This window comes from Schistocerca cancellata, chromosome 5 (genome assembly GCF_023864275.1).
Source record: "Schistocerca cancellata isolate TAMUIC-IGC-003103 chromosome 5, iqSchCanc2.1, whole genome shotgun sequence".
NCBI classification, from domain to species: domain Eukaryota; kingdom Metazoa; phylum Arthropoda; class Insecta; order Orthoptera; family Acrididae; genus Schistocerca; species Schistocerca cancellata.
The window spans coordinates 82,602,942-82,621,988 of record NC_064630.1 but is presented as its reverse complement, the minus strand read 5'-3'; the positions used below and the strand labels follow the sequence as shown (position 1 = coordinate 82,621,988).

Here is a 19,047-nt window from a genome sequence, read left to right as displayed (position 1 = left end):
ATTTAAACTTTGGAAGTTGCAACATACATGTCACTGTGTTACTTTATATATCTATGATAAAGGATCAATAATAATTTTCATGAAAAATGAATATGTTCAATAATTACAGTAGATTTTTTAACTTGCTATAAATTATGACCATTTTGAGGCGGGGTGGTAATATGAAACTAACATTGCAAGTTAATATTTTTATTAATGAAATTATTAGGCTATATTTTGACCTCGCCTAGCAGTAAATCACAAATTGTAATGTAAATTTGTAGTAAGGTTATTTTTATGAGCTACAAACCACAATTACAATTCACAATTAACAGTTTTTCATTAACAAAAGCCGCAAATGAATACTTCATTCTTACGACCACTGCACAACATATCCTTTCCTGACACATGGCACGGTGAACTCTTAAGTTCTCCAGATTTTGACTCTTTAAATGCCCCGCCACAAATCAGGCAGTCTGGATCATCGTTTTCAGGAACTTTTCCCCTACAGGTTCCGACCGAGTTGAACTGCCAGAAGATAGCCTTTCTATTTCCTCTACCTCGCTAGAACTTTCATCTTCATTTCACTTGGTGATCGTTTTTGTGCCATCTGTATTGATGTCTTCTTCTGCTGTAAATTCTGTTCACTTTGCTTCTTGACTGTGGAACACTTTAACGCATTTCTATAGGGTAGACTGGTAGGACAGTAGCCGAAAGTGCTTTCCGACTTCTTTTTTTGCACTTGGGAATGAAGAGATGTTTTGTGGCTTGATATCGGCTTCAGTTGTTGATGGATCTGATGTCTGCTCTTCCGCTCGCCCCCTATTGCCTTTCCTGGAATCGCCAACGGTTTCCCTTCCAGAAGTTTGTAGGTCATCATCTTCATCTTTACAGAGTACTTCAACACTGTCAGCAACCTGTTCTTCTTCGTCTTCAGCTGCAATGAAATCAGCTTCCGTGAAAACACCTCTGATTAGTGAATATATGCCGGGCCATATCAGTCCACTGACCGCTACTGCACCTCTCTGGACACTGATGTATGTCTTTCCGAACTTCTCCCCAATATCAGAGGTTGGTTGGTTGGTTGGTTTAAAGATTAAAGGGACCAAACTGCAAAGGTCATCGGTCCCTTGCTTCATAAAAACACAGAGCACAGTGGAACCATCCACCAGTCAGGCGAAGCACTAAAATAAAAATTCCGGGGCAAGAAAAGCCCCATGGTCAATGGTAAGACAACACGGAAAACGGAGCACAGCAACAAAACTACATAGAGAACAAAGGCAGAAGGAATTAAAACTGCACAGCAGAGGACTGTGGCTGGCTGATCACGAAAATAATAGGATGAGCCAGCCACTCTGCAACACGTTAAAACGTCCAGCCTAAAAGATTAGGGTGGAGTCGAATTACAACACAAAACAAAGTAAAAGATACAGCACAAAAGATGTAATAAAATTAAATGGACCTATAGAAGCCGCTTGCGCGAATCAAACTTAAAACCCGATCTGCCAGAGAGACATTGTCACCTAAAAGAGATGATAAATCACCCTGGAGATTAAATGCACGCCTGAGAGCGGTTAAAAGAGGACATTCCAACAACAGATGGGCCACCGTCATGGTTGCACCACAGCGACAATGAGGGGGGTCCTCTCGACGCAGCAGATGACCATGCGTCAGATAAGAGTGACCAATGCGGAGCCTACAGAGAATAACGGAATCCCTGGGAGAGGCCCGCATGGAGGAACCCCACACGGTCGTGGTCTCCTTTACACGCCGCAGCTTGTTGGGTACAGAGTGCGCCATTCGTCTGCCCACATCCTAAAGACCCGAGGCGTTGTCCATACCGCCTGTTCGTGGTGCCTGTCTTATTCCTTCACTTCAATATGTCTTTTGGGAAACCCGGGAAGTCTTCTTCAGGGGCTGAAATCCATGTCACAAGCAGAGGATGGTTACATGTTTACCTTTTCGTTTTATTAGGACCTTTATATTTCTGATATGAGAATAATGTCTGCCCAATATGAGCAAGGCTGGGGATTCAGCTGTAGGTTTTGTAGGTTCAGTGAAGTGGGTTAACAATTTAGTGAACAGATAAGACTGTACCCAGTCTGATATACGACATTTTCCAATAGCTCCAGGAGACGCAGCTTTCATTAGTCTGTCTGTCAAACTGGTGCGTGCGGATGCACTAAGCTGCTACCTGCACTCATGCACGTGATGATCGTCGCTGGACTCTCGCTCCTTCCAGCAGTAAGGGCTTCTATCTGTTTTCTTCCCTTATTGACAATTACAGGTGGAATTTTTTTTTTCACTACGCTAAGACCAGACCCGTCAACGTTGAAGAACCGTTTTATTGCATTCGATTTCCAGAAGTACAAAACATTTAATGACACCTTCTCGTGTAAAGCCGACAGCTGGAGCACACGATGTTCCTTCACGCTTTTGTACTGAAAGCCTTCCGGCCATGTGGTCACTGAATGGATTGCAGATTCCATTTATTACTGCCAGTTGATATGCCGCTGATCTTACGTCGTTATGAGTGAATCCACAAAACTTATTTTTCATCAATAGGCAATAACCAACAAAGTCCTTTATAATTTCTTGGCGAAGAACAGATTCTCTACCTAATTCTTCACGTGATGCACTTTTTACGTCTATATTCTTTCTAGTCAGCTTTCTAAAGCTTTTGATGTATTGAAACCATTTGCTGCTTCCTTTAGAGTCTTGATTTTGTCCCTGACAGCCATTATTGTATGAAATCTCCATGGCGCCATTTCTGTCGCATTCCCCTTACTTCAGACCATAACCTGCTTCTTGGCGTGGTGACACCTACAAAACAGAAGAGTGGTTGTAACATTGAAAAGCGTGTTTCATATTTCCACCAATGCCATTTTCGAAACTAACCAATGAAGTTAGACTTTGATAAAGAGTTTCGAGTACCTGTAATTATCATCTGTAGATTTAAGTTTGTAATTAGATCATAATGTAGAAACAGTATGCTAATTTGTAAATAAAGCTAGCAGACAGTATTTGAATCTAACCTCGCGAAACAAAACGCGTCTACTGACGGCCGGAAACAATCTCATACTGTGTGAGACCTTAACTTTTCCCGGCGAACTGAATGTTCAAATAACTTACGGGTTTTCTGCCGGGTGGCGTCGTCGAACACCGCTGATGTTTCGACAGGAGCACACCCTGTCATTCTCCAGGCACAAATGCGTACCTTAAGAATGACAGGGTGTGCTCCTGTCGAAACATCAGCGGTGTTCGACGACGTCACCCGGCAGAAAACCTGTAAGTTATTTGAATCTCATACTGCTCTCTGCGGCCTCTGCTGGAAGAAACAGAACATTAATGTAGCAATAACTGAATCTGCTTCCAGATACCATTAGCAGTCTGCAAATACGCTGACGTTTCATATTATTACAATCTCCTCTAATTCAACAAGACTCCATAAATACCAAATTTGCCTTTTCTCAGTACACTCTTAGGAACCATGAAATTACTGCATATTTATAATTTTAAAATCTGCGTCTTTCTGTCCGATTTCATGGGTTTCTTAAGATACTGGCTGCGCACAAATGAGCACTGAAATCAGCTGTGAATCAGTTATTTGTCGTGTGTGCTCTTATGTGGGTGAGGCTCAGTTTGGACAATCAATCTTCCACTATATGTACAGTTGCTTGTTTTTTTTTTCCTGCCTTCTCTGTCATGTTGAAACTTTGTCACTGATTTTTCAGTTCGTCGGTTCTTTAACAGTGTCTAGGGCTGGTCTCCTTGACTTCAATGTTCTTCCACCCAACTATGTCGTTGTGTATGAGTGGTTGCAAGTTAAGGGGGGTCGGACGTCAGACGGGCCCGACTTGGAGCGGGAGAGGCATCACAGGACATTTTAATTTCCAGTGTCTACACTTTTACAAATAAAGTCATAAAACTTTGTCAGCATCACCAGGAAGGATTCAGGATTCACACTCATTTCAGTGGAAGTTCGAAAACATAACAAAATAATTTTCTTTACATGTGAAATTTCATCATTTTTTCACTTACTTATGGCTGCCTTTGTTGCTATAGGTACACTTTTCTTCATAAGTTAGACAGATTCTTCGATGAATTTTGCACAGCATACATACCATACCTACAGGTGTATGAAACTCTAGAATTTATTTAATTTATCGAAAAACGAATGAGCTGTTATATTTTAAACTTCATGTTTAGAAAAAACACAAATTTTATAGTTAATTACCTTAATTTTTACTACAGTTCTTAATAGATGTGGAAAATTCTATAGTTTCATACACCAGTAAGTATGGTTTGTATGCTGTGCAAAATTCATCGAAGAATCTCTCTTACTTATGAAGAAAAGTGTACCTACAGCGACAAATGCTGCCATTAGTAAGTGAAAAAAACGATGAAATTTCACATGTAGAGAAAATTATTTCGTTATGTTTTCGAACTTCCACTGCTATGAGTGTGAATTCTGAATCCTTCCTGGTCATGCTGACAAAGTTTTATGAATTTATTTGTCAAAGTATAGACACTGGAAATTAAAATGTCCTGTGATGCCTCTCCTGCTCCAAGTCGGCCCGTTTGACGTCCTACCCCACTTAATCTTGTGGTACTCTCTAATAATAGGATTTTTATGCTGTGACTCCGGTGTTGGTATATGACTCAAGGAGAGCAGCCATGCAGTAGGGGTGGATTTTATTGTGCCGCTGATAGTTCGCATAGTGTCGTTTAGAACAATATCAAGCTTGTTCGTATTGGAGCTATGAATCCATATAGGAGCGCAGCATTCCGCCACCGAATAGACGTGTCCAACTTCAGCTGCATGATGCGTACTTGCTATGGATCCTAAGAGGTGCCGCACAAGTTATGTCCTCACTTTAGCAGCGATCTTGGCAACGGCCTTGCCGCCGTGGATACAGCGGTTCTCGTGAGATCACCGAAGTTAAGCGCTGTCGGGCGTGGCCGGCACTTAGATGGGTGACCATCTAGGCCGCCATGCGCTGTTGCCATTTTTCTGGGTGCACTCAGCCTCTTGATGCCAACTGAGGAGCTACTCTACCGAATAGTAGCGGCTGCGGTCAAATAAAACCGTCTTAACGACCGGGAGAGCGGTGTGCTGCCCACTCGCCCCTCCGATCGGCATCCTCTCCTGAGGATGACACGGCGGTCGGATGGTCCCGATGGGCCACATATGGCCTGAAGACGGAGTGCTTTTTTTTTACCAGCGATCTTCGTCAGATGCTACTTGTAAGGTTGTTTGCGGAGTATACAGGGTGAGTCACCTAACGTTACCGCTGGATATATTTCGTAAACCACATCAAATACTGACGAATCGATTCCACAGACCGTACGTGAGGAGAGGGGCTAGTGTAATTGGTTAATAAAAACCATTAAAAAATGTACGGAAGTATGTTTTTTAATACAAACTTACGTTTTTTTAAATGGAACCCCGTTAGTTTTACTTTTGAATGCATTACGGGAACAGCAGTGATCAATGTCTTGTAAATAATTACTATTAAAAACAGTCTTGATCACGATTTATTTAACAAGGTGACCGGTTTCGACCACTACTGTGGTCATCTTCAGACCTACAAGATGTATACAAAGCACTAATTAGAGAGCTACATGCATTAATGAAAATACATAAAGTTATAAGGCTATAACGTTTTATAGCTTTATAGCCTTATGACTTTATGTATTTTCATTAATGCATGTAGCTCTCTAATTAGTGCTTTGTATACATCTTGTAGGTCTGAAGATGACCACAGTAGTGGTCGAAACCGGTCACCTTGTTAAATAAATCGTGATCAAGACTGTTTTTAATAGTAATTACCCGTTAGTTTTGTTAGCACATCTGGACATATAAACAAATACGTAATCAGTGCCGTTTGTTGCATTGTAAAATGTTAATTACATCCGGAGATATTGTAACCTAAAGTTGACGCTTCAGTACCACTCCTCCGCTGTTTGATCGTGTGTATCGGAGAGCACCGAATTACGTAGGGATCCAAAGAGAACGGTGATGGACCTTAAGTACAGAAGAGACTGGAACAGCACATTACGTCCACATGCTAACACCTTTATACTGGTCTTTTTCACTGACGCACATGTACATTACCATGAGGGGTGAGGTACACATTCGACGGTCGTTTCATAGGACGTGGAGGACGCATAAATTGGCCAGCCCGTTCTCCTGATCGTACACCTCTGGACTTCTTTCTGTGGGGTCCGTTAAAGGAGAATGTGTACCGTGATGTGCCTACAACCCCAGAGGATATGAAACAACGTATTGTGGCAGCCTGCGGCGACATTACACCAGATGTACTGCGGCGTGTACGACATTCATTACGCCAGAGATTGCAATTGTGTGCAGCAAATGCTGGCCACCACATTGAACATCTATTGGCCTGACATGTCGGGACACACTCTATTCCACTCCGTAATTGAAAACGGAAACCACGTGTGTACGTGTACCTCACCCCTCATGGTAATGTACATGTGCGTCAGTGAAAAAGACCAGTATAAAGGTGTTAGCATGTGGACGTAATGTGCTGTTCCAGTCTCTTCTGTACCTAAGGTCCATCACCGTTCCCTTTGGATCCCTACGTAATTCGGTGCTTTCCGATACACACGATCGAACAGCGGAGGAGTGGTACTGAAGCGTCAACTTTAGGTTACAATATCTCCGGATGTAATTAACATTTTACAATGCAACAAACGGCACTGATTACGTATTTGTTTGTATGTTCAGATGTGCTAACAAAACTAACGGGGTTCCATTTAAAAAAACGTTGGTTTGTGTTAAAAAACATACTTCCGTGCATTTTTTTATGGTTTTTATTAACCAATTACACTAGCCCCTCTCCTCACGTTCGGTCTGTGGAATCGATTCGTCAGTATTCGATGTGGTTTACGAATTATATCCAGCGGTAACGTTAGGTGACTCACCCTGTATGTGAAGGACACTTTACCGGTGTGGTCGTGACCCGCAGGTGTCGGTGTGCCTGGGAGATGGCTCGAGCGGCACGGACGGCTTCACGACCATGCCTGTGGAGATCTGCAGCAGTGGCACCAGGTGTAGCGCGTCCAACATGACGTGCGTTGCCCCGTCACAGTCTGACTGCCACACGCTGGACAGCGGCTTCACGTGCCACGCCACCGGATACCTCCCAGACCCGTACAACTGCACCGTCTACCACCTCTGCCTCGACGTCAACCGGCCTCCCTTCCTCACTGGCAGCTGCACTGGGGGCTGGGCGTACGACCCTCTCACCACTGACTGCAGGTGAGTGTGCATGCAGGCCTGCTATTAACTGAATGTGTTTCTTAATTAGACAAGTACTTATTTTACGATGTAATCCCCTTTCCCTAAGTTCAGGACTTATTCATTTGGACGAAATCTAGATTAACTGATCAAAAGTTGCATGGGGGCTTAATTATTACGCAATAATTTTAGTAGGTGTGTGTCCGGTTACGAAGTCTCGTAACCGGTTGGCCCTGACTAGTATTAGTACGCAATCTGACTGCATAAAATAACAATAAAGAATGAAGGGAAATTTCCGTTAACACAATTGATTAATTAAGTCCCCTGCAACTATAAAAGCTGCGAAACAACAAAGCACAAGTGTAACTGTTCTGTGTGTGGTAGTGTGATTCAACGTACATGTATCTGGCACGGTTCTTCCTCAATACGACAAGAAATTTTAAACACCATTTACAGTGAACTAATTGAAAAACCACAAATACTATAATTGCACATAGAAACCAGAATTACAAGTCTAATACATGAACACGAGTCAGATGCTTTGTTGACTGAACCTGTGACCAAGAGGCATTGTCATTAAGGAAATGTGAAATAATTTTTTTTTCTTACCTCCATATATATTGACGAAAAATACACTGTGATCATTGCGACATCTTCCATCTATACATTACACCAACCGAACAGCATCTACTGTCTCGCCCAACAGAACAACAACTGCACACGACATCCTCTGATCTAGTACTGCTCTAGACATCCTCTCAACAAGTACGGCCCACGGCAACCTCTGAATTACTACTGCCCCAGTGGAGGCGGCGGAATAATAATCTTTGGCGCAATCTCTGGCGCTGTGACTCAGTGTAGCCACCTTTCACAGTATCTGGACTCCCACACGTAATCAGAGTTGACCGCTAGATGTCACGAGAGGCGGACCTGCCAATGCAAAAGGAGGCAGAGAGTACTGGACTACTGTGTCGGCTGTAGTGAAGCAGTAATAGCAGTATAGATCAATCAGGAGAGCTTAGTGACTTCAGATGTGGACTGTTCATTGGATGTCGTCCGCCTCCATAGCTGAGTAGCACAGTCTGGCTTTAGCAGCTGAGCAGTGTGGTCGTCCCATATCTCCACCAGCGGAGAACACTGCTACTTTTGTTTACCTTATGTGGTCATTACTTGCTTGCCGTCTCATACTCCAGAGCAATGGTGAACAGATTCCGTAAATCAACACTCTGTTTCACGTTCTGCAGTAACTATGCAGGACTAAAGGCCCTTGAGGTAGAGCTCTTCCTTCGTGATGTAGCCAATATCCTGGAAAATGACGTAGTGAGCATCCACTTATCAAGACCCGAATTGTTCACATGCCTAATCCAGCGTGATCGACTGTCACCGCACCTACGTTAGCCCCCTGCTGTGTGTTCGGAAGGATCTTATCACAAGACGCGTCATTGGTGATTTTAACATGCAGTATAGTGCATGTTAAAGTCACCAATGACACGTCTTGTGATAAGATCCCTCCGAACACACATCAGGGGGCTAACGTAGGGCTGGTGACAATCGATCACGCAGGATTAGGCATGCGAACAATTCGGGGCCAGCCGCTGTGACCGAGCGGTTCTAGGCACTTCAGTCCAGAGCCGCGCTGCTGCTACGGTCGCAGGTTCGAATCCTGCCTCGGGCATGGATATGTATGATGTCCTTAGGATAGTTAGGTTTAAGTAGTTCTAAGTCTAGGAGACTGATGACCTCAAATGTTAAGTCCCATAGTGCTTAGAGCCATTTGAACCATTTGAACAATTCGGGTCTTTGAACTGCCTTTCGAACTCCTGGCAGCCAACGTCATGGACGTCCTTAAGGCACCGTTCATGGCTAATGTAGCCGAACGGTGGGCACAATTTGGAACATATCCGGTCCTCAATGGCGTCCACTAGATAATCATAGACCTCCGTCGTTATGTGCCATCCTACCTCCAGATATGCGGCTCCCATGCGACAGCAGTCAATCACAGACTTGTTCAATATGCACCAAGAAAGGGTATCTTCGATCAGAATGTCTCCAGCATCGCTTCACACAACGGACATCCGTCCCTGTCTGCAACTCTAAGGCTCTCGTTGCTCCTGCAACTTCGCACCACCGCCTATATTGGAGCCCTTATCGGACGCCACCAATACTACTGTTGCACAGCCTCCACAGTAAGAAACAGCCATGTCGACACCAACGGCACCACCACTTGTAAATGCCGATCATCCCTTAGACGCCGGCTGTTGTGGCCGAGCGGTTCTAGGCGCTTCAGTCTGGAACTGCGCGACCGCCACGGTCGCAGGTTCGAATCCTGCCTGGGGCATGGATGTGTGTGATGCGCTTACGTTAGTTAGGTTCAAGTAGTTCTAAGTTCTAGGGGACTGATGACCTCAGATGTTAAGTCCCATAGTGCTCAGAGCCATTTGAGCCATCCCTTAGACGACTTGAAGTTTATATCAATGATGGTACCAGTGACAGCCTCTGTGCTGAAGCAATATGAAACGCTCCTGTCTACCGAAGTGGAAGGCCAGTCATAGAAGCAGCGGTCACCCAAGCGCCATAAACACAGACGTCACATTGTCTTCAGTCTGGACGCCTCACCTACCAGTGACACCTCGGTTGCAGTTCCTATGGATGATGACCATGAGTCCACTGAAGTCGAGGTCACTAATGTAATCCCAACTCCTGTGAATGAACAGACATCAACCCCTACAACAAGTCAGAGGACTATCGAACCAGAGGATGCATCCATCCCTTTGGACACTTCTTCATCAGTCAAAATCCTACAACACTGAAGCAGGCGATTCGACCAACTCTATTGGCGTTGGCGCCTCCGGCGGCCACAACCTAAACATACTTAGGCTACAACCTTGGAGGATAGACGGGATTTTGTATGACCTCATTGTTTGCCCTCAATTACCTACAACATTATACCAAACCTCGCCTTGCTGCGCTGCCAATCATACAGGATTGCAACAACCAGTAACATCCACATCAGTTCGACCCCAAAATTATCTACGTTATGAGGCGTGATCTTGGCATCCGACGTTGACATTGCACTCCTACAGGAAGCACAACTGGCTGTTCTACCTCACATTGCAAGATATATACATTACACCTCTGCTGGTGACCGACTTGGCAGGGGTGACTGCATACGTTTGTTAAGTAATTCCTGTTATGGATCTCTCCATTCTCCCAACAGCAATAGACGCGGCCTTCTCCACTATGAAGTCATATACTATCAACATCTATCCCCACCTAGATCCACCCACCAACAGGAGAGAGTCACATTCTACTCCAAAGACATTGCTCTGTCACCCTTAGCGCGTTATGCTAGATGCATATTTGGAGGCGACTTCAACTGTGTCTTGCAACAGAAAAATCAGGCGCGACATCGGCTGTCTCTTGCAACAGAAAGATCAGGCGCCTTACTTTAACACCTCTTAAGAACTGTGCATGATTGTCTGAGACTACCGGCTCAGTGATGCATGGGAAGAGAAGTGTGGCAATGCCTGTGGCCTCAAGACATTCGGAAAGTCGACTTGATAGAATTTACATCTCCTGGGAGCTAGCATCTGATGTCCAAGACGCTGAACTGTGGTCGCTGGTTTTCTCAGACCACAATGCATACATCTGCACGATTCCACTCAAATCACAACAACCAGTCTGGCGTAGTCAAACTCTATGGAAAATGAACATCACACATCTCCAGGAGGCGGAATATCAACGACGCATAACAGAGACTTGCACAACTTAAAAACGGTGATTACCCACTTACAGAACGACTACAGAGAGGTGGTTACAGTGTGTGAAGCCTTCTTACGGCAAACCCTGATGCGATACCGGAAGGAACAGGCGAAATGGCGCCTATACACAACTAACTACCACTGTGCCATCCTCCAGGACGTAGTCACTGAAGGGCCCGACCTGACATTCCAGAGGAGCGGCAGCAGATAAAGGGGCGCATAGTAACGATGGCCCGCCGTCCTCTATGGGGGGTCTTCGTGAAAACATGTCTACAAGACTCACTGGACCACGAGGAACCTACTACGCATCACATCGCGATAGACGACCGATGTCGACGATGACAGCTAATAACCAAACTCCTCATGTTACAGGCACAGACTCTCACCCAATAATCTGAAATAGTCTCAGCCATCACCGACCACTACCAAAACATCTATGGTGCTGGGATTGCCAACACAACACCAACTGATCAGGTGTTGTCTTACATCACTCTCACCATACCAATGGAGAGAATACCCAATTGATGGAACTGATCACCAGGGACGAAGTGAAGGCTACCTCAACAAGGATGCAAATGACAAATCCCCCAGTATGGATGGTCTGCCTCTACAATTCTGTCATACCTTCTAGATATTAATGGCCCCAAGATGGACCAGCATGTTTCAAGAACTTTTGTCCGCAGCTCGTGGTCGTGCGGTAGCGTTCTCGCTTCCCACGCCCGGGTTCCCGGGTTCGATTCCCGGCGGGGTCAGGGATTTTCTCTGCCTCGTGATGACTGGGTGTTGTGTGCTGTCCTTAGGGTAGTTAGGTTTAAGTAGTTCTAAGTTATCGGGGACTGATGACCATAGATGTTAAGTCCCATAGTGCTCAGAGCCATTTGAACCATTTTTTTAAGAACTTTTCACGCTGTGCCATGTTATCCTTCCCAGCTTTGTCACAGGCATCGTCATTCCTATACATGAGCCACACGAGCTGTAATGGTTACTGATTTAGTCGAACTATCTGCATATCACAGATGTCAGTAATGCTCATAATTCGACTAATGATTGTCTGCACGAGGCTATACATTACTGTCTGTTCACCAGTAAACAAATTATGTTGTATGGTCGCTGAATAATACCTATAAAAACGATTCAAACAGTTTGTAGCATACATACGTAATTAATACTAACGAAACAAAACTTACAAATTTACACGGTAAAGATTATGTCGAAGTTTTTAGTCGTATTGTACAACTTGTCTCAAAAAATTGGAAACAACGAAAGTGTATGTGTGTTGTAAGAATGCAGTACTGTATTTTTACAAGTTAATAAATGCAATGAATTATATGTGGTGTTCGAAATGCAGTGCTATAGCATTAGACGATCTAAGATAGTTTGTACATAGACGATCTTATTTGTGTTGCGGAATGTGACTTTGGGTTGTTATTAAACTGGGACAGACAATGCAGCTGAATTACTTATTTGGAGCTGTTAAATGATAATGGTATATTTTGACACTGTGTAGAATGTATATACATATGCCTATGTTGATTCCTTAGAAAATTTCTTTTTTATGCTATTGATCTGTGGAAGGAGGTGATAAGTTGGAACCTTTAGTAGTTTTACAGTATGCAATGTACGATCACAAGAGAATGTTAGAGGCCGTGTACACATAGCCAGACTCATTAGTTTAAACAGAGTAATAAGAACAGACGAGACATTTTCGTAGCATGTGTCTTATTACTTTGATATATTTTTGTTGATTATTATTATAGGCCATTGACATCATAGATCAGACAAGCACTTACCATAAAAATAGATGTGTTTACATATATATACAGGGCTATTACAAATGATTGAAGCGATTTCATAAATTCACTGTAGCTCCATTCATTGACATATGGTCACGACACACTACAGATACGTAGATAAACTCATAAAGTTTTGTTCTGCTGAAGCCGCGCTTCAGGTTTCTGCTGCCAGAGCGCTCGAGAGCGCAGTGAGACAAAACGGCGACAGGAGCCGAGAAAGCGTATGTCGTGCTTGAAATGCACTCACATCAGTCAACCATAACAGTGCAACTACACTTCAGGACGAAGTTCAACAAAGATCCACCAATTGCTAACTCCATTCGGCGATGGTATGCGCAGTTTAAAGCTTTTGGATGCCTCTGTAAGGGGAAATCAACGGGTCGGCCTGCAGTGAGCGAAGAAACGGTTGAACGCGTGCGGGCAAGTTTCACGCTTAGCGCGCGGAAGTCGACGAATAAAGCAAGCAGGGAGCTAAACGTACCACAGCCGACGGTTTGGAAAATCTTACGGAAAAGGCTAAAGCAGAAGCATTTCTTAAACAGGAGATTGGAAAACCGATGAATCGGCCGTGGTGGAGATCATGATCAACAATTCATGTCATGGTCTCTACGCTCTCCCGACTTAACCCCATGCGATTTCTTTCTGTGGGGTTATGTGAAAGATTCAGTGTTTAAACCTCCTGTACCAAGAAACGTGCCAGAACTGCGAGCTCGAATCAACGATGCTTTCGAACTCATGATGGGGACATACTGCGCCGAATGTGGGAGGAACTTGATAATCGGCTTGATGTCTGCCGAATCACTAAAGGGGCACATATCGAACATTTGTGAATGCCTAAAAAAACTTTTTGAGTTTTTGTATCTGTATGCAAAGCATTGTGAAAATATCTCAAATAATAAAGTTATTGTAGAGCTGTGAAATCGCTTCAATCATTTGTAATAACCCTGTATTAACAGGGCCAGTAAAACACGAAGAATAATCATCAGTACGTCAGCAGCGACAGCACTGCTCTGGCCAGCAATAAACTGCAACTACCAAGCACGCAGGGCTACTGAGTCGTTGTTGGACTGCTGTTTGTTCTCCGTGTTTTACTGTCCTTATTAATAGATACCGATAAAACAAATATCGCACAAAACTAATCTTGACCACTCTGTCGAATGGGCACGTAAAATTTCATTTGAAAATCATTTTAGAAAACATGTATGTGTGTGCAAAGCATTGTGAAAATATCTCAAATAATAATGTTATTGTAGAGCTGTGAAATCGCTTCAATCATTTGTAATAACCCTGTATATGTATGTATGTCCCACATCTACTCCTAAACCACTAAACCGATTTCAGCCAAAGTTGGTACACATATTACTGTCCGAGAATCATCGCTGGGAAGATAAGAACCACTTACACATCGAAGGGGTGGCGTGGGAGTGAAAAAGTAGTGTAGCCCACAATGCCCGAATACCCATACTCCAGTCATTTATTATTTGAGAAAGAGAGCACTTAAAGACTTGTAACAAAATTTTAACATAATTTCAAACCTTTTACAGAACTTTTTATCCATGATGTCCTCCACAAAATGACGAAAAAAAGTGTATCGTTTACTACGTTTTCACTGTTCATGCAGTAAAACTGCCGCATGAAGCACGACGTTTTAACTTATTACTTCTTTAGAACTAACTGTGTTCGCGACACATTTCACAGAAAGTATTCGCATGTACCAATAATTGTATCATAAAATGCTGTCATTGTACGACGCATATTTCAGGAGATATGATGTCACAACTGCTGAAATGCGTGAAAAATTGCCGCATCAAGCAAGACGTTTGGATTTATTACTTCGTTGCTACTAACTCTATTCCAAGACTTTTCGCGGCATTTATCCACACCAGCCGCTGAATGTATCTAAAAAATGAATTATTTAGCGATACGTAGTACAGAGATGTGTGAAAAACTGTCGCTTATGTATGACGTTTTAATTTATCATTTCTTTATTATTAACTCTAATCATATCACGTTTCGTGGAAGTGTCCACATATGCCACTGAATGCACCTAGAAAAATATATCATCCTATGATACGAGATGTGAGGTCATAAACTCTGAGATGTGTAAGAAACTGCTGCATCATGTATGTCGTTTTAATTTATCACTTCCTTGCAACACATTCCGCAGATCATAGGGGAAAGAAAAGATGGACTAATAGAAGACAGGAGTAAATAATATATAGGCAAGCAATGCCGGGCACTTAGCTAATATATATCAGACTTTGGCAGACACTGTAGTTTATCTGCTTTGTTGCATTTGTTTAATGATAGTGTTATGACATTGCATTTCGCTCAGCACATATATTTCGTAGCATATGATAACCTGTAAAAATACAGCATGTGTGACTTCTGAAATAGTGAACTTTGATGTGGTCTCACTTTTTACCAAAGTGCCTTTAATGGAATCGTTACATATTATTGGTAACTTATTCAGTGCAGAACTGACGGCCTTGTTTGAACATATACTCTCCTCAACGTACTTTTTATTCAATGATGAATTCTTTGAACAAACAGACGACATCGCCATGAGAGCCCTTTGTCCGCTGTGGGAGCTAATCTTTTTATGGAGGATTTTGAGGAGAAAGCACTTGAGTCTGCTGTTTTAAAGCCTATGGTCTTATGGCGGTACGTGGATGATACTTTTGTTGTATGGTCTCATGGCAGACAGGAACTGGAGAAATTCCTTCATCACTGAAACTCATTACATGAGAACATCAAATTCACGTTAGAGATTGAAAAAGATGGCACTTTACCATTTCTAGACGTGCTAGTACGCCGTAAAAATGATGGGTCATTAGGACATTCTGTGTACAGGAAACCGACTCACACAGCCGTCAAGCCGCCATCACCCAGCACAAACAGCCGGTGTTCTCAGTACCTTAATACATCGAGCGCATGTAATATCGTATGATGAAAACATCCACGCAGAATTAGAACATTTGGAGAAGGAAGGTTTTTAAAGAGAATGGCTACACTTCACGCCAAATAAGGAAGGCCATGCGCAACTGTCAAAACAAGAAGCAACGCACTGAGGACGCTGATGACAGCTATAAATCAACTGCGTTCCTTCCGTACGCCGGGATTGTGTCGTCGAAAATAGGCAGATTACTGAAGAAAAATAAAATCAAGGTTATCTTCCGTCCACCAGCAAAGAACCGGGCCCTGGTTGGATCCGTTAAAGGCGATTTACAACTGAAGAAAACAGGCGTCTACAAAATTCCCTGTGAATGTGGCTCTACATATATTGGCCAGACGACAAGAACTGTCCATGAACGATGTACAGAACATGAAAGATACACCCGTCTGCGGCAACCGTCAAAATCGGCAGTAGCAGAGCACTGTATTTCTTTGGGACATTCAATGGAATACAATGGAACAAAAACTTTAGCTCCGGTTTCCCGATTTTGGGATTCTCTAATACAAAGAATCAGTGGAAATACGTCTTGCCGATAATCTTATAAATCGTGACAACGGCTTTCAGCTGGATAAAAATTGAAATCCTGTTATTAAAATTATACAGTCACAGCGGAATCGACAGCGTCATTCAATACTCAATGACTAGATGATCTTTTTACTTTCACCACCGAGGGCAGCACGTACAACTCGGCTGTGCCGCGCATGTCAACAACTGACGCATGCGCTGTAGGATGCCAGTACATTTCGCATGCGCGAGATTCGGCATAAATACCGCGACTGCACCTGGGCTCTTCAGTGGCTGTGTACTCACCTGATGATGGCCGGACGTCTCTGGGCCGTAATATCGTGGCAGAATGTCGCCGGGATCCGGCTGCATACCCAGAAATTATCAGAAGAAAAAAATACAGCATTCTATTTGTACAATGCAGATACATTTTTGTTATTTCAAATATTTTTAGCCAACCTGTTGTAATCCCAGCAGCGCGACTCTGAATTTCTTTGCATATCTGTCAAGCCTGCTTCTTAAATACTCCAAACACTGTAAAAAAAAAGAAATGCTCACACTAACATCTTGTGTAGAATTTCCTTTACAGATGCTCTGAATTTTCACAAAACTATTCCATTGAACCTAAGTCTTCCACTCGCCTTCCCCAGCACTCATTTTATGTAACCGTCCCACTTCATATCGCTTCTTAGTACTAGCCCTAAATACACTACTGGCCATTAAAATTGCTACACCAAGAAGAAATGCAGATGATAAACGGGTATTCATTGGACAAATATATTATACTATAACTGACATGTGATTACATTTTGCGCAATTTCGGTGCATAGATCCTGAGAAATCAGTACCTAGAACAACCACCTCTGGCCGTAATAATGGGCTTGATACGCCTGGGCATTGAGTCAAACAGAGCTTGGATGGCGTGTACAGGTACAGCTGCCTATGCAGCTTCAACGCGATACCACAGTTCATCAAGAGTAGTGACTGGCGTATTGTGACGAGCCAGTTGCTCAGCCACCATTGACCAGACGTTTTCGATTGGTGAGAGATCTGGAGAATGTCTGGCCAGGGCAGCAGTCGAACATTTTCTGTATCCAGAAAGGGCCGCACAGGACCCGTAACATGCGGTCTTGCATTATCCTGCTGAAATGTAGGGTTTCACAGGGATGACGTGTAACCAATGGCACCCCATACCATCACGCCGGGTGATACGCCAATATGGCGATGACGAATACACGCTTCCAATGTACGTTCACCGCGACGTCGCCAAACACGGATGCTTCCATCATGATGCTGTAAAGAGAACCTGGATTCATCCGAAAAAATGACGTTTTGCCATTGGTGCACCCAGGTTCGTCGTTGAGTACACCATCGCAGGCGCTCCTGTCTGTGATGCAGCTCAAGGGTAACAGCAGCCACGGTCTCCGAGCTGATAGTCCATGCTGCTGCAAACGTCGTCGAACTGTTCTTGCAGATGGTTGTTGTCTTGCAAACGTCCCCATCTGTTTACTCAGGGATCGAGACGTGGCCGCACGATGCGTTACAGCCATGTGGATAAGATGCCTGTCATCTCGGCTGCTAGTGATACGAGGCCGTTGGGATCCAGCACGGCGTTCCGTATAACCCTCTTGAACGCACCGATTCCATATTCTGCTAACAGTCGTTGGATCTCGACCAACGCGAGCAGCAATGTCGCGATACGATAACCACAATCGCGATAGGCCACAATCCGACCTTTATGAAAGTCGGAAACGTAATGGTACGCATTTCTCCTCCTTACATGAGGCACCACAACAACGTTTCACCAGGCAATGCCGGTCAACTGCCGTTTGTGTATGAGAAATCGGTTGGAAACTTCCCTCATATCAGCACGTTGTAGGTGTCGCCACCGGTGCCAACTTTGTGTGAATACTCTGAAAAGCTAATCATTTGCATATCACAGCATCTTCTTCGTGTCGGTTAACTTTCGCGTCTGTAGCACGTCATCTTCGTGGTGTAGCAATTGTAATGGCCAGCAGTGTATCATGTGACATGCTCAACATGGTCACCGTTAATCTTGTAATGAGATGCCATCAGTTTCTTTTCTGTGTCAATATAAGGAGATGTGGAGGTCAGTTCCCTGATGACCTAGAATTTCCACCCCTCGCTCAGATTTTTCAGTGTGGTGGCCCCACTCCTCAGTAACAGTGTGCGTGTTGTGTGCGCAGCCTGACGCAGCTGGACCGCGTCTGCACCGAGGGCCCGGTGCCGGCCTGCGAGACGGTGGGCCAGAACGGCGCCATTCCGGAGAACAAGCACATCTACTACGTCTGCGTCAACACGGGCGGACACCTCAGGCCCATCCTGTACAAGTGCGAGCACGGCCAGATCTGGAGCGACACCAGCGACGAGTGAGTACTGACCAGCTTCCGCTGCTACTTCCGGCACCACGCACAGCCGAAGCTGTACTCTTCTTCTGCCAGACGAGGGACCCTTCATTGCCTGGCACTGAGATGGTGGAGGATTTGAAGGCTGCGTCAAGGACACTTTCACGCGAGTACAGTTTGCATCTGTGTCTGTATTCTGAAAGCCAACTTCTGTTGCGTGGTGGAGAGTACTTCTGACGCCACTACCACTTCCACCCCATCCCCGTTCCATTTGCAAGTGTTTCCTATTTAGAAAGACCCTCGACAAACATCCTTATCACCTACAGTTTCACCAATTTTCTCATCATGATCATTTCGCGAGACATACCGGGTGATCAAAAAGTCAGTATAAATTTGAAAACTGAATAAACCACGGAATAATGTA

At 44.0% G+C, this 19,047-nt stretch overlaps 1 protein-coding gene across 1 annotated transcript in view; it reads left to right on the top strand.

Moving 5' to 3' along the window:
* The window catches only part of LOC126188059 (uncharacterized), a 63,725-nt gene that overhangs the window by 20,196 nt on the left and 24,482 nt on the right, over nucleotides 1–19,047 (top strand). Inside the window, exons 3-4 of the mRNA XM_049929503.1 lie at nucleotides 6,972–7,264; nucleotides 18,465–18,647. Of these exons, the coding sequence (XP_049785460.1) occupies nucleotides 6,972–7,264; nucleotides 18,465–18,647 (476 nt within the window). The remainder of the gene's footprint in view (nucleotides 1–6,971; nucleotides 7,265–18,464; nucleotides 18,648–19,047) is intronic.